At 40.1% G+C, this 16,923-nt stretch overlaps 1 protein-coding gene across 1 annotated transcript; it reads left to right on the top strand.

Moving 5' to 3' along the window:
- Positions 1 to 1,819: 1,819 nt before the first annotated feature.
- samd1b (sterile alpha motif domain containing 1b) lies at positions 1,820 to 16,256 on the top strand. The gene is made up of 7 exons (XM_086296473.1): positions 1,820 to 3,097; positions 4,161 to 4,404; positions 5,621 to 5,748; positions 9,906 to 9,954; positions 10,037 to 10,148; positions 13,778 to 13,892; positions 14,018 to 16,256. The coding sequence occupies exons 1-7, from the start codon at positions 1,919 to 1,921 to the stop codon at positions 14,159 to 14,161; spliced, it is 1,971 nt and encodes a 656-aa protein (XP_086152599.1). The 5' UTR covers positions 1,820 to 1,918; the 3' UTR covers positions 14,162 to 16,256.
- Positions 16,257 to 16,923: the final 667 nt, after the last annotated feature.

Raw genomic sequence — 16,923 nt, 5'->3', positions numbered from 1 at the left:
TATATATATATATATATATATATATATATATATATATCTCAAGCATTTTCTCCAGGATACACATTTGTTATGTGTAATGGTTTGTGTCTATCATTTGTAATATGGAACAATAGCCCCCACAGCTAATTGTCCACTTGCCATATTTACTTATTTATTCGATCAACACTCTTTTCCCACTCTGTGCGTGACCCCAGATTTACAGTGTGGTAATTTGTTTAAAAAAAAGATCAATTTGAGAATGTGCATCACAGAAGCACAGTGTCAGCTGAAGGTCTTAAAGGACCACTCCGGTGATTCAGCTTTACTGTTTAGTAAACTTGCATCAGAGGCTGCGTTATCTTATTAGTGCCTTGCATGGGTCAAGCTCCAAAAAACAAAGTCCTACATCTCCCACATCCTTTAAATTCTGCATAAATGTACAGTTTGTAACGCAGGCTGTTTGGGACTCTGCAAGGCCTGTCAGAATTACACGGGTGATGTGGTGTATTTAATTTCCTTTTATTAGTTTATTTAACAGAGAGAAAGAGATATCAACTGAAACAGGAGACAGCATTTCAAGAATAAATGGACTAGGACAATAATGCTGGGTCACTTTTAAGGCTACTGGATATTGTGCTTGTGTGTGGCATAGTCCCAAAAGTAAAGTTAAATGACCACAAACCAACTGCCACAGTAAACCTGGGGCTTCACAGAGAAATGAGTCACTTACAAGGCAACTAACATGGATCCGACATGTCTCTCCTGTATTAATGTTTCCCCTTCTTTTTCACTGAGGCAGATTAACCAGCTGAAAAACTCCAGATTTTATCAATGAATCTGACGCCAAAATCATAGTGGCAGATAAATGGTGGAAAGAGCTGCAAGCTGTAAGCCTAGTTGTAGTCATCAGCTGGCTTACTGGTTAATTTAAAAACCATTATTATTATTATTATTAATAAACTGTTTACATCACTTGTTGAGGTTTCACATTCGCTGTATTTCCTCCATGTCAGGTTTAATGTTGAATATATCATCATGGACAAAATGTTTGAAGTTATAATACAATATTATTATGTGTCTCCTCGATGTTTTTGCAGTGATACAACTTCCTCTCCATGCAGGCACAATGCTGGTACATACTGTCGCACTTTTTAGGGAAATGAGACCCCAATATAAACCATATTAACCCCCGCCACAGACATACTATACACACACACATACACACACTGCAAAGAGAAGCGTCTAAAGTCACGGAAACGGTGACATAAAAATACGAAGTGTAATATTTTGCAACATGAGTATCATTCCAATAAAGTTTTACTTGTAAAATTCTCCTGAACTCCCGCGTCCTCATTTGGGTGTGGAGCTGAAACGTGAAAGTTCCACGTTTGCCGAAAAGTGAGCGGATGCTGAGGTATTTAAAGTGTTCTCGGTGGGAGGTTGGCGTAGTCTTGAGGTGACATCCATCACTCCCGCCTGATGCGGGGTGAAGCCGTCATCCACCCATCTGTTGACCGCGCGGCTCACTCATTCGCCATAACGCTCAAAAATATAACACGCAAATACCCGGGGTGTCCTCGACGGAGGCTGCGTGCGTGTTTCTTTGTGCTGAAATCCACTGTGCTGCTGTAAACCGCAGGCTGATCAGAATAAGACTGCGAACAAAGAACGTGGCTCTGAGCCACGCGAATGCGAGTCAATTCCACCTTAAATGCAATTTGCGTCTCTGGCGGCAGAGACCATAGGCGCCATCTTCGGTCCACCTTAAGCGCACAATGTGGCAAACGAACGCAAGCGTACCAGCCAGGCTTCCGTCCTCATTCTCCAGCCGGGGATCGCACTTTGGCTTCCCAGCTTTGACACAGCGTCACTTGTGAAACAACAGAGAAGGAAAAAGAGACGCACTCGGGCCAAACCCCATCCGCACCAGCAGGAGAAGATGTCCGAGCCAAACAAGTACCGAGAGTGGATCCTGGAAACAATCGACTCTCTCCGCTCGAGAAAAGCCCGTCCGGATCTGGAGAGGATCTGTCGAATGGTCCGGAGACGACACGGGTCAGACCCGGACCGAACCAGGACAGAACTGGAAAAACTGATTCAAGAGCAGACGGTGCTCAAAGTTAGCTACAAGGGGTCCATATCGTACCGAAACGCGGCGAAGGTGCAGAGGAAAAGCAGAAAGAAGAGTGAGTTTACGGCCGCTGGCAGCAGCAGCAGCAGCGCGGAGGCAGCGAGGGAGCGGACCAAACACGATCATCTGAACAACAACGGCGACAGTGCGCACAGCTTCACGGACCAGGAGGAGGCAGAGGAGGACTCGGAGCCCAGCCCAGATCCACACACTCAAACATCAGGCAGCACCACCGGCAAAAAGCTCAAGCCTGCCTCCAGCCCGAGTAGCGGAAACGGGTGCCTCAGTTGTGGCGCAACAACGGGCTGTGCTGTCGGGAGCGGCTGTAAAGAGGAGAAAGCGAGTGCACCGAGAGACAAGGGATTAGGACAGCAGGCGGCGGGGGACTGCCCGTCGCCCGGTTTCGGCCACAGGACAGGCGCACACAGCGGGGCTGACGGCGGCAGGACGGCTCAGAGCAAAGCCGGTGCAGTTAGCGCAGAAAAGGAGTGTGCTGTGTCCCGGGCTGACACGCAGAGCAAAACTTGCCCTGGGAGTGTCAGCAGTGTTCATCAGAATCAAAGGCAGAAGCAGTCTGTTCCCCTCAAGCCCAAACTTCGAGTCGGAGGAGGGAGCACCAAAACAACGGGGAACCACGCTAACTCGGACCTGGGCGACAGATTAGTCGCTTCTGTTCGCAGCCTGTCCGAGAAGAGCCTCCGAGGGGGCTCAGCCACTGTGACCAGAGGCCACATGAAGCCGCTTGGGCTGAAGGAGATCCTGGGCTATCTGAGCAGCCAGGAACGGCTGTCGGAGGAAAAGCTGACCCGAGGCAAAGTCAAAGTGGTCATGGAGAGAGAGGTGGCGAGGGGCAGGCTGCGCAGGACCCGCTGCGGGAACATTACTCTCCCTCTGAGGGGGGTGGTGGTAGAGGAACCGATGCCGAAGAATGCGTCCGCTGACAGACTTGCAAAGAGCGCACTGCAGGACAAACACGCTGTGAAAAAGGTGGGCAACGCTAACTTAATATTTTCGACACGTCTGGACTGTGCGGGGCTCAGCGAGCAGCTTTGGCTCGATGGATTGCCGATAAATTAATGATCGCGGGTTGAAACCGCACGCACAGCATTAGGACGCGCTTCCGTCGCCCGGCGTGTGCTTCGTTTTTTCTTCTTCTCGTCAAACCTCAATGTTTCAAAAAGTGTTTGAGGGCATTTGAGGAAATGCGTTATTGTCTCGAATGCTTGTCAGTGGGATGCGACCGTGCCCGTGTTGCGTTTGTCCTCTGTAGCCTCGCCAAATGCGTGTCTCTGTCTGTGTGTGTATGTATATTTCGGATTCCTGCACAAAAGGTGCGGGTTACAGAGAGGAGCAGACAGCTCCGGAGCGGCTTTCCCCGGCTCCCAGGGCGAGAGCGCGCACCAAAGAGCGTCTGTGCGCGGCGCGAGCACGAGCACCTACAGATTTCGTTTCCACTTCGCTGTTTTCGGGTCAATAACATCTGATTTCGTTCCTATAAACTTTAGCCGTGCACACCGGAGCGCAGAGTGTCTGGGCCTGCCGCGCAGTAGGCGGTGTCTGTCTAAACTTGAGACGTGCCGCTGCCGCGCTCCTGTGAGCGCTGCTCTGTCGCGCAGGCCGACGGAGGACTCAGCCCCATCAGCCGGACATCGTGTTTACTCATATAATAAAAGCGCCATTCTAACGTTTTTATTATAGCCTTCCCGTTTATGTCCCACTACCCCTCCCGTTTCTTGCTTCATTAAGTCCTTTGTGTCATTTCTGACAGCGCACTCTCCTCCCTCGCGCTCTCCCTCTCCACCCTGTGTGTGCGTGCAAACTTAGCTATAGTAGGCGGCTATCGTTATTTCTGATGTCTTTCTCCAAGTGGGGGGTGTTTATGAGCAGCACTGTCTGCCCCGGAGAAGCTCAGCAGACCTGATATGCTCTTAAACCCCTCAAAACTTAGGGAGCGATTAACTTAGCTTTAAACTCATCTCGAAAAGCAGTGCACCCCCACCCCTTTTTTTTAATTGCGTTTCTTCTGATACAACTTTATGTGTGCTTGCAGCCGCCGTCACCCTCTCTCCAGGAGAATGAGCCGATGGAAACAGCCAGTGAAGAAGAGGAACGGGAAGACAACGAGGAAGAAGAGGAGGAGGAGGATACTCGGAGTTCTGAGGAGGAGGGAGGACTATCCCCGGTAGCCATGACAACCGAACCAGTGCTCATTGAGAAAATCAGAGAAGATGCTGAGATCCAGAAAGCATCAAAGCAGGAGAGCCCCCAGCAGGAGCAGCAGGAGGGAGGCAAAGGTGTGTGCACTGAATGGCTGTGTGTACTCAGAGGCAGCCTCATTAAAGAACTAGTAATATTCTCACGGTTATATTAAATAGCTCTTTACTGACCATGGCTGCTGCTTCTTAAAACCTTCAAGTGGTTATTTGTTTTTTTCTTTTCAAACTGATTTCCAACTTTAAATCGGACTTTTTTAAGTTTTTAATTTTTCTTCAACAACAATTTCAAACAGACTAATACTAATGACTAATACTAGTAATTATTTAATACTTGAATAATTTTTTCTTTCTTTATGTTTTGCTATGAAAATGGGAATGTGGGCAGCAACTTATTGAACTTTGCAGACATATATAGAAATAGAGTTTGTACAATTCTGAGGCGTTTCAAAGTAAATATTTGGCTTGACCACCTTTGTTCTGCAGCACAGACTGCACTTGCTTAGGTAAGCATTCCTGTTATTTTTTTAAGTAGTCTTCAGGAATTGTTCTCCAGGCTTCCTGAAGGACATTTCTAAGCTCTTCTTTGGATGTTGGCTCCCTTTTGCTCAGGTCTCTGGCAAGATGATCTCACAGTGCCTCAGTAATGTTGATGTCTGTATTTGAACCTGTTGCTACTAATTTTCAGTTCAGTTCTTATGTAATTTGCCATGCATCAGCCCTTTCCCTGTTTTTCTTTCTTAAGAATAGCTTCTTGATAACCACCCTTCCACTGAGACCATTTCTTATGAGGTTTCACTGGGTCACTCCATACACATTTTCTTTAATAACACAAAGAAATTGTGTTATCTTTGACATATTTTGTGAATTCAGCTAAAGGATTGGGAACGCATTATGCATTTTTGCAACTGGGTGCTGGTAATAAAGTGCCTACACATACAATTTATACTTTTTTTTTTACACTTAGGTCAGTGTTAGGGAACGTAAAAAACAAAACACTAGTCCGCTGTGAATAGCCAGTTACCAGGACTGGACAGAAAATGAATGAAAAAGCAACCAATGTCCAAAAGAACCTTCAAAATACCTTCCTGGACTCAAGAGCACTTTAATAAATCAGAAGGAAGTCTGGCTCCTTGGAAGTAAAAAATATAGAAATGAGGAGTAGCTCAAGACTTTTTAACAGTACTGTACACAGTAAATTACATAAATAGTTGCTCCTATGCTACCATTAAACTATTTTCAGATATAGAATTTCCTTTCTTCAGTCTTTTTACCTTGCTTTGACTTTTTTTTTCAGGTTTGCCGGTGCTTGATTTCATCCCCGACACACCAGTTCAGGGAGCCTCGCAGTCACAGAGTAATGGTCCAGTCATGGAAGAGAGAGCTGGTTCCCCTGATCAGATACCAATGGAGGTGCAAGTGAGCGTAAGTACATGTGTCGTCCACTTTGTTTTTGTTTTGTTCTGTTTTTTCAATCATTCAAAATGGTTTGACTGATAGTACACAAGTATTATAAGTCAAATATACTGGAGCATTAAATGTGAAAGTATTCTTTGTGTAGTAATGCTCTTTTCCTAGAGGAGTGGTCATTAGTGAAAATCCTAAATTACAAGCTAAATGTTTGCAAAAAAACAAAAAATGTGAATTTGGACTATTTTAACCATGAATTGACATCAACTTTTATCCTCCATGATGCTGCCTATATGATGTCAACAACTCAGTGTTTGTATCTGCCAAAACTTTCTCAGACTTTTCAGTTTTCCTAGTCAGGAACTCATTTTTCCGATTATTATTTTAGAAGTGTCTAACTGCCAACTAACATAAATATCTAATCAGCCAATCACATGGCAGCAGCTCAGTGCATATCGGCCTGTGGACATAATCAAGACAACCAGCTGAAGTTCAAGCTGAGCTTCAGAATGAGGAAGAAAGTTGATTTAAGTGACTTTGAACCTGGTTGTTGGTACCAGACAGGTCTGAGTATTTCAGAAACTGCTGATCTGCTGCAACTTTCCTACATAACCATAGAAAATGCTATCCCTTTATGATAAGGGCATACCCACCTTCTGAGGATTACGTGCCATATCACAAAGCTCAAATCATCCAAAACTGGGGGGTATTTTCAACATGACAATGACTTCACTCAATTTGAATACCTTAATTCATCGACATCTTTCGTATATTTGATTTTTTCTCAATTCCCTTAAAAGCGTTTTTTTAGCATCTCATAAGAAGGAAGGAGGAATCATCTGAAGGCGGAATCAGAGTTCTGTACTTACGTGGCTGATCTTAGGTTGTTAAGGAAATTTCTGTATGTTATTAGTCTGTTTAAATATACAAGCCAATTATTTTTTATCAGAGTAAGGAAAACTACTACTACTCCTACTACAAATATCAGTAGAAACCTTGAAATAAAAAACACTCACAATATACTTTTAATAATAAATAAATCAAAACAGGAAATCCCAAAGTCAGCTTAACAAATAATCAAAATCTTAGAGTACGAGAATGGAAACAAACATTTAAACCCCAAAACTCAAAATCCTGCAACCAATTACAGAAAATCCATCTCATGCTTTTCCCCAGTTTAACCTATTAAACCAAGTTTAGCACACAGTTAGATCAGTTCAAGCAACAAATCTGAGAGCAAACTTTAAGAAAACTCAATAATATGCACTAATTGTTTTCATTTAATTTATCTTAACTCATCAAAGAACTTTCTCAAATAAATATCCATCCATCCATCCATCCATCCATCCATCCATCTGCTTATTTAATTCAAGGACACTAATAACTATAAAAAATAATAATTAAAAATATTAAAGATTTCACATTATATTTTTTCTGCACTGCATGTAGAAGTTATTATTTAAATGGTTTTCTAGGTATTATTGGTCTAACTGTCACAATGTAACTACAACTCATGATTGTGAAGTTACAAAACTTGTATATAAAAGTATATAAAAATGTAAAAAATTAAACCTGATTTTAAGATAACCTCCTTGGGCAGTCCTGCACCACTTCCAACATTCTTGTAGATCATTCCAAGAAAGTTTTGTTACCTTTAATTAGGGCTGTTCGATATAACGATATATATCGGATGACGATATAAAAATGTCTATGTTTCATTTTACGCTATCCTTTGTTTCGTGGTGTCGCAAAATAAACTGTTTACCTGTTTTTATGCATTGTGGTTAGCAACAACGACGGTAATAGCATCGCGTGTCCGCTTGTTTATGTTCCACATAAACCTTTCACAATAAAGCTCAAGATCCTGTTGAGACTTTTCAAAATAAACTGAATCACGTGAAAGAGCAGATTATTTACGGATGAGAAGTAAAAAAGAGCCCCCAGGTGCTAAAAAAAATCAACCTTAGACTCAAACGTTAGAACAGGCTTTCCCCGCAGCACGCCGTGTAATAAATACTCACAAAGAAAACGGCGGCCGTTACAACTTATGTTTAAAAATGTATAGTTTCATGCATCGGTTAAAACACTCGACTCCAGCTACACGACGCGCAGCTGGAAACACTTCCCGCAAGTCAAGCTGCCCGAGATTCACAGAATTTACAGAAAATGTTACATTTTTGTGATTTATATCGTTATCGGACGATAGAATTCTTATATCGGGATATGAGATTTTGGTCATATCGCACAGCCCTACCTTTAATACTTGTGTCAGCGACACATGCTGGATTTCCAAAAACAAAATTCCACTGAGCCAAATCTGATGAGTTGTTTTAAAAATAAATCTCAGGTACACAATGGCATATTCCAAGAATCATCTTGTTTTCCATTACTGTTCTCCATCAAACATGTCAGCGCATTATAGTCTGTGTTAACTGAACCTAGAGGACAAATTGTTGCTCTTAGTGTTGAAAAAGCAACAAACCTGCTTCTAGTTGGGTTCCTGATCTGATGAGTCACTTTATGGTTGCAAACTGTGGCCTCTTTAACTAAAGAGGCTGTTTGGTCACTGGGTTACAATCAGAGAACCAGCTCTGAATGGGAGTGATTATCCTTGAAATGAAGGCTGTGTCAATTTTTGACACAGAAGTCAGTGTTTTGCTCTCTGCAACAGTAAAATCTCAAAAGTGCGAGTTCTCCCTTTCATTGGAAAAGCAAATATTACGTTATGATTAATGTTGAATGGCCAAGCTTTGTCACACTTTAGATAATTATACAATCAGGAAATGTCTTACACTGTACTACAGGATATGCCCAATATGTGATTAAGAGCCTGATGCTGATTAACGGGTTATTAAGGAGGAACAAAATATTAAAAAGGGTGTAAGTGCAGAGTGAGCTAGACTGACATTTCTCTGACCCTTTCATTAGTTCTGTTGTTCTGATTGGGTGAGGGAGTTATACCTTTATCACGTTTTTTAACTAAAATAGTGCTTTTAAATGAGTATTCCTGGTAAGAGTTCTGAATGCCAGAAAAGAAGCCTCTAGCAACACTTTACATTTTTCAAGAGGTTCAAATAAATTATAAGAAAATGTAGCAGACAGATTACTCTTGTTTCGTAATTATTTGTTAACTATGATCCACACTGATCTAGAAAATGTAATCAGAGTAAACAGCAGTTTATCACACACTCTTAACATCTCTCCAACAGCATACCCAAACACTGAAGCCGTGTGCATGCTGGGCATTTTATATGAAAATGATTAAAATAAATAATTAGTACCCGACAAGGACTTTATTAGGTATCAGTGGTATATATGGTATATGAATGTTGATATACACTGCTTCAAAATGTGTTAGACCACCACCCAGTGTAAGGTTTATTAAAGGTATTTGTAACTATCAAAATGTTTTTTTATGTTTCTATAACTGGTTAATCACCACTGCGTGCATGCTCTTTAACTGAATTTTTAATTATTGTTGTTATCCACAAATTTTAAAATTGACTGTTTTACAAAAAGCAGAAAAAACACTAAATTAAATTATAATTTTTTTAATTAAAGATGCCAAAATACAGCTATTCACTTGCATTCCTGAACAAATTTTTTTAATCAATTCCAGCATGGCAGCACAAATGTGGTTTGCATAATGTGTGCATATACCTTTTTTTGAACATATACCATGCAATGCTCAACATAGCACTTATTATCCAAGCACTTCTTATGTATTGTGTATATGTATTGTGTAATGACAATGTCAACAGAGGAGTGATTTCAAATGCAATTACAGAGTTTTGTTGGTTAAAGTAATGAGAGATTCAGTATGTGGAAGCATCCATTTATCTCCAGGAGGCTTTTCTATGCTTTCAAAAGTCGGGCAGAAAAATCCTATTACAAAAGGTGTCTAAGGCAGACTTCAGTTCTCCACCAGGGTGACTCATCAGCTTTGTCAAACCCCCCCCCAGTCCACTTCATACCTTTGCACATCATCATTTTTACTCCCACAGCAGATGGTCTCAATGTCCCACTGTGGTTTTGTCATGATGCATCTTCATGCTGCTAGCTCCTCTTGTCCTTCATTTTAGGCGGAGGTCATATGACTCTCTCTGTATTGCTCTGACACTCCCTCTTTGCATTTAATTTAACCCCTGTCTTTCTTTCCTGTCCATGCACAGAATCAGACACAGCATGATGAAATAAACCACAGCTCCTCAGACTTTAACAGTGAGTTTCGTTTCATTGATAATCTCAAACTGAGTGCATGTTCGGGTTTCACGACAAGGAATCATACTTGCCTCCTTCGTAGATTTGGAGTGCAAGACAGAGGTCGGTGTGTCGTCCTGCCTGCTAACACCCACAGCCTCCCCGAGAGACTCCAGCCGATCTGAAGAACGAGGGATAACCATTAGCAGTGGAGTGTGAGTACAGTAGAGATGTTGCAAATGCTGATGCATGCATGCACACAAGCGTTAGAAAACTATGAACAAAAGTCAACAGCTTCTTTGTGTGAAATTCTGACGATACATAGCAATATATATGTTAAAAATATCAATTTGGTGCTGATACAGATTTTATTTCTGCTTTGCTTTTTGGGCATTTGCTCCCTTTTAAAAAAATTGCTTTTATGCTAGCAAAACAAAGAATTCAGAATTCAAATGTTCATCAAACTGTCTTTCAATGCAAACATTTTCTCTCTTTTCTGAGTTTTCCTGCCCACTCTCCTCACTGTCCTGCCAAGTAAAAAAAAAGAAAGAAAACAGACTGAAACTAAAACCCACACACTCACATTTACACCTCCCATTATTCTCTTTACAGGCTCTGTCTTGTCTTGCAGTTTCTTGAAATACTTTGGAGTGATGTGTTGTCCTTCTCTGTATGCTGTCATTTTCTTCAAAACAATAAAAAACAATCAAACTCAAACAAGAAAACTATTCCTAAAACTAAAAACTGTTTAGATAAAATAAAAAAGATGAATTACAAAACTTTAATAACTCTGCAACAGATTTCTCACTGCAGTCCTGCACAGACCAGTTTGCATTGTAACATTTGACTGATTAAAATTAAATAAATAAAATTGAGTTTATTTCATATTTTGATCAATTTTAGATAGACATTAACACATATTGTTTTCTTGGTGATGCTCTGCTGAGCCAATTCTGCCAGATGATTTACTTCTTGTTTGTTTTGAAGGCTTTTTTTTTTTTCAGATAAGGTCATGTGATGAAGAAAGTATGCCCTGATTCTATTGCAAGGTTTAAAATATCAGGATACTTTAAAAAGACACCTGGTCTTTAGCAGGTTCTAAAATTAGAACGTCAGATGAGCTACAAAACATGACATATTATACTGTGTTGTTATTTATACAATTTATAACTAAATACAGAAGCAGTGTGTAGAAAACTAAGTAAACCTTGATAGGAATTAACAGGGTAAGAGGCAGCCAAATGCACTCGATTAACTAATCATCAGAAGGCGTGACTTCCTCTATAAAAGCAGATTTTTAGCAGTTTGCTGGTCTGGAGCATTCAGGTGTGTGTTAACACAGTGCAAAAGAAGAAACACAGCAGCAATGATCTTGGTGAAGCAATTGCTCCTGCCCATCAATACAGAAAGGGTTATAAGACCATTTCCAAACATTTTAAAGTCCATCATTCTGCACTGAGAAGGATTATTCACAAGTGGAAAACATTCAAGACAGCCGTCCATCTTCCCAGCTTGTTTCTGCTTTTTCTTGTTGTGTACATATTATTTATTAATGCTATTTGCAGTCAACTTTAGTACAATCTTAGTTTTATATTTTTAGGATTTTTTTTTTTGCTTTTTTTGCACTACCTCTCATTATAAGACCTTCACTATGGGCCTCTGGTACTTTTCCTTTGAAAATGTTGTTTTTATTGTATAATATACTATGTTTTTTTTCTTTTTCTTGCTGCTGTAACACAGCAGTTTCCTTTGCAGGATCATAAAATATCTATTTGTCTGTCTGTGTAGATGTACCAGTAAATTTCTTCCATGCTTAGACCCTTCAATGCTTAGAGAAATTGCAAAAAACCCAAGAACTCCGTCTCACATTTTACAGGCCTCAGTCAGCATGTTTAATGTTAAATTCATTACAAGTCAATTAGAACAAGACTGTTTGGAAGGGTTGTCAGGAGAAAGCCTCTTCTTGCTAAAAGAGGACATGGCAGCGCAGCTTAGGTTTGCAAAGTTGCATCTGGAAAAATGACGAATCTAAACTGGAGATGTTTTGCCGTAATGTTCAGTGTCACATTTAGAAAAAACCAAACAGCGTATGAACACAGACACCTCAGACCAGCTGTCAGTACGGTGGTCGAGGGGTGATGAATTGGGCTTGGTTTGCAGCCACAGGACCTGGATATCTGTCAGTCATTGAGTTGAGCACGAACTCCTCTGTATACCAAAGTATTCTTGAGTGAAACATGAGAATAGAATAGAATAGAATAGAATAGAATAGAATAGAATAGCCTTTATTGTCATTGTACAGAGTACAACAAAATTGGAGTGCCACTCCCTTGGTGCAAGTTTCAATAATAAATATAAATGTAAAATATAAAAAGTACAAAAAAAACAATCGTAAGTACTCAAACAATAGTAAGTACAATATATACAGGATAGCAGCATTAATATAATGACAGTATGAATAGCAGCATAATATAATGACAGTATGAATAGCAGCATTAATATAATGACAGTATGAATAGCAGCATAATATAATGACAGTGACGGTATGGAATAGGTTCAATTGTTTTTGTGCTTATTTACTACAGTGATAGCTCTGGGAAAGAAGCTATCCCTGAATCTGTTTGTCCTGGTTTTATGTGACCTGTACCGTCGGCCTGACGGTAATAGTTCAAACAGTTGATTGCTGGGGTAAGAGTGGTCCTTGATGATATTGCCAGCTCTGCTGAGGTACCGAGAGTTTGCTGTGACCTCCAGGCTGGGCAGAGAGCAGCCAGTGATCTTCTGGGCTGTGTTGATGACCCTCTGCAGTACTTTCCTGTCCGCAGCTGAGCACCCTGCATACCATGATGTTATCCCGTACGTTAGGATGCTCTCCTAAAAGGAGACTTTCTGTTTGACAGACAAAGCTTGTCCCAAATTGGATCTTGCAACAGGACAATGATCAATGAGAACAGCAGCAAATCTACAAAAAATGGCTAAAAACAGAAAAGGAAGGTGCTCCAATTGCCCACTGAAAGTTTAGACCTCAACCTGATTGAAATGCTGTGGTGGGACCTTAAGAGAGCTGTGCATAAACAACTCCCCTCATTGAACTGAAGCAACGTTGTAAAGAAGAGCTGGCTAAAATTGTTTGACAGTGATGTGGCAGAGGTGGTTCTACAAGGTGACATTTATTATAATATATAAAAACCCTGAAACTCAAGGATGGTGTACTTTCATTTTCACATTATTTTTCATGTGAAGAACATCCTACATTTGTTTAGTGTCATATTTGATATTTGCCCATATTTGATGGACTCTTTTCAGCCAATATGGATGTGACCACCCATAAATTAAAACTAAACAATTGTACTTAACCTGTGAGATCTTAGCTTCAATCTGCAGACAGGACACAAAAAAGTTATAATATTTTAACAGTTGTGTGAGTTTAATTTCAACCTTAATATCCAACTAATCACCACCAAGCACTTAATCACAGGATATTGTGTAGTGCAATATAAGCACTTCCCTGATTACATTATACACTTAAAATAAAGTGAGACATATGATTATACCAACTGTGACACAAAAGTAATCACTGAAACACAGGAAGTCAATGCATAGCATACTAGAGGTGAATGACTTCTGCGAGGTTAGACAAAGTGATCCAGATCTCTGGCCCCAGCTCTCTACCAGTTTTATGAAATGAAAAAGCATTGATAGTTTTTCTGCAGTCATGCTATGCACTATAGAATTTACAAAAGAGAGGAAAAATATATCTGGCAGCACTATAACTGTTAAAATTGACTGTTTCAACGTCGCGTCCTGCATGTTTTCTGTTTGACCAACTGTGTTATTTTTGCAGGCTCATGAAGTCTGAGGGCGTCAATGGGAGCCCAGTAAACTGGACAGTGTCAGATGTTGTCAGTTATTTCACAGCAGCGGGTTTCCCTGAGCAGGCTGCTGCGTTCAGGACCCAGGTAAGGCTGTGATCTTCCTTAGTTGCCACTAGAGTGCACCATACAGAAGCTCAATGGCTTGCGCTTCACTTTAAACACTTGTAATCAACATGCACCTGCATGCGCTGTTTTGCTCTCTTCATTAGGAAATCGATGGAAAGTCACTTCTCCTCATGCAGCGTAATGATGTTTTGACTGGCCTGTCAATCAGACTTGGCCCCGCCCTCAAGATCTATGAACGTCATGTAAAGGTTCTGCAGAAAACACACTTTGAGGATGACGACTGCTAACAGCATGAATCAAATACAAGCAGACTGTTGTGTTTGTATCTACATATAGCTAACGTAGTATAAAAATGCATGCATGATATACAGTACAATACACTTCACTTTTCATCTCATGTCACACAACACATGCAAACACAAAAACACAGGTACACACACACTGTTGTTTCTTATCCTCCTGCCTCTTGACATCAGAAATGAGACTGGATTTTCTAGACAACAAGGATTTTCTATCAGAGCACAAGTGTCGGAGGGAGAAAGTAGAGCAGAGATTTTCAAACAACCATGCAATTTCTCCTTTAAGACAAACAACAATTAAGCACTTTGCAATTGTACTGATTAAACTGTGCAAAATGTTTTGGTTTAAGCTGTCACTTCATGCTGCTTTTTATGCACATTTTGAAAGCGGTATGTTTTTTTTCTGGGACTTGGGGAAGGGGTCATTTGCATTTTTGGGCTATGATCTGAGAATGTTCTTGTTGGTGTGTACCTTTCCTTCTACAAATAGACAGAACATGTTGAAAAGGACAGCAAAGAATTTAGAGGTTGACCGGATTTGAGACATTCCCAAAGCTGAAGTAGGCCGATGATGGCTGGCATGATGAACCTTTATATTGTTCTCTATGTTTAAAACAAAACCTGTGCAGGGTTATGGAAATTTTGGAAATGGTTGCTGGTCAAAGCAATAAACTGACTAAGATGTTTGAGAGGCTTTTGGACCATGTCAGCTTATCAGCTGGTTGGTTTTGTGTAACTTAATATCTCATATGGAAAAAGTATTTTTTAAATCTGCTTAGGGCTATGCATCACCACCTTATATGCTGGTTTTACAGAGATACACTTTGATATTTGCTTTACATCAGACTTTACTTCTTTAATAGACACCTAAAATCACATGTCACACAGAACTGTTTAACTGTCTTATATAGGTCCAGTTTTATAGAAATTATGAGTAAGCTGAGAGCTTTTTTCCTAAACAAACTAAATGGATCGATCTACTGGGAGTGATCCGCTCATCAGTGATGATTTACACAAAGAGTGTAATTTTTAAGTGTATTTAAAAGTGTTTAAGTGTATCTTTAGTTATCATGACATCTTGGACCAGAGTTAAGATGTTGTGATTTCTTGAAGACAGTTCATCCTCAAATCCAATTAAAGGGAACTATTTAGTACTTTATTACTAAAAGAGATATTGCAGCTCAGCTGAGGGGGATAATAGTTGCTCTTTTTGTAGTCACATTGAAAAGATTGATGGATGTAGCTCAGTAGAAAGAAACTTGTTCCTAACAGAAACTGCTCACCCAAAAGCAAAGTGATTGGATTTTTTTTTTTTTGTTATTTTCACTGAGTCACTGCTGAATTATTCCAAATGAATGAAATTTGGACTCTGGACGCCTCCTCACTGATTTTAGATCAAGAAATCAAGACATGATTGAAGTGCAGGCCTTCAGCTTTAACAAACAAATTGGAATAACAGCTATTTTTGTACATAGTCCTCAGTTTCCAGAGGCTAAAAAGTAATTGGACAACTGACTGACAGGCACCTCTATGGTGATGCTGTTATCTTCGTTATTTCATGACAGAGTAAAAGTATCTTGTAAAAGACAGAAAGTATCTAAAGGAGCCTGCACAGTTCTGAAGAAATATTGCAAAGAAAAACCAGAATGATGGAGACAGAAACATACCATACCATATCATCCGTCAAACATGGTGAAGGCATGTAATGGTACGGACATGTGTGGCTGCCAACACAACTGGACCTCTAGTGTTTATTAATATTGTGATTGCTGATAGAAGTGGCAGAATTAGTTCTAAAGTGTGCGAGGCATTGAGGTTCAGGTTCAGCCAAAAGTTCGAAACTGATCCAAGAACCATTCAATTTGATGGATAGTGGATAGTGAGTCAAAGTGCAGGGCAAAAGCTGCCCAAGAGTTTCTCAAGGTAAAGAAATGTGAGATTCCTCAATGGCTAAGACAGTCACCTGACATGTTTTTAGTTATTAAATATAAAAATGGTGGCAGAAAGACCCACAAAGAGCAACTGAAGGAGCAACAGTAAAGTAAATGCAGCATTTGATGATGTCAGTTTTCATCCAAATATTTTTCGGGCTAATGATAGCTTCCTTCACTTGCATCAACACCGCTTTGGACCTCATTGAGAATTAAATGCAATCCTTTCAGGGGCTTTTATCAGCTGTATTTATCATGGAATAATAAGGGAACAGACCTCATCTGATCACAATCATACTTTTTAGCCTGCAGTAGGCATTTGGTAATGTCCAATGGTTCTAGACTTCAAGGTTTCCAGCAAAAGTAGTTTAATTAATCCTTATTTTTAAATTTTTCTTATTCAGTTACTTTTGAGCCTCTAAAATCAGGGGCTTTGTATAACAATGTGTGCGAAACAGTTAATACAATACTTTTGTTAAAACCCCTCAAATGGAAGTCTGCACTTGAGTCACATCTTCAATGCTTGATTTAAAATCTTCTGTGGTGGTGTGCAGCTCTCTAACTGTTCCCAATATTCATCCAAATATTTATGGCTTTAGACACCAGAGAAAAAAATATTTCAATTCGATTTCTGTATGAACTTCCTCTTTAATATGAGTCTTTTGTATGGTATTTTTAGCGTACTAGCTTAATCGTTGAGAATGATTTCGCTCGATGTCTTGAAAACACTTTAGTGCTGTTCAATCAACACCAATGTAAGATAAAAGTAAAACAGGATGTAGCAGCAAAAGGTAGCATGCCTTACACACACACACACAC

Source organism: Aulonocara sp. 'chitande type north' Nkhata Bay, linkage group LG6, assembly GCF_057382095.1.
Source record: "Aulonocara sp. 'chitande type north' Nkhata Bay isolate Kocher_YH1m ecotype deep benthic linkage group LG6, A_spYH_male_GT1.1, whole genome shotgun sequence".
NCBI lineage: Eukaryota > Metazoa > Chordata > Actinopteri > Cichliformes > Cichlidae > Aulonocara > Aulonocara sp. 'chitande type north' Nkhata Bay.
Note: the sequence above shows the minus strand (reverse complement) of the source record. Positions and strands in the feature narration are given on the sequence as shown.

Excerpts from the sequence above, each read along its gene's own strand:
- samd1b (XM_086296473.1), top strand. The coding sequence starts at position 1,919 with ATGTCCGAGCCAAACAAGTACCGAGAGTGGATCCTGGAAACAATCGAC. Across the intron at positions 4,405-5,620 it reads GCAGCAGGAGGGAGGCAAAG|GTTTGCCGGTGCTTGATTTC; the intron begins GTGTGTGCACTG and ends TTTTTTTTTCAG. Across the intron at positions 5,749-9,905 it reads CAATGGAGGTGCAAGTGAGC|AATCAGACACAGCATGATGA; the intron begins GTAAGTACATGT and ends GTCCATGCACAG.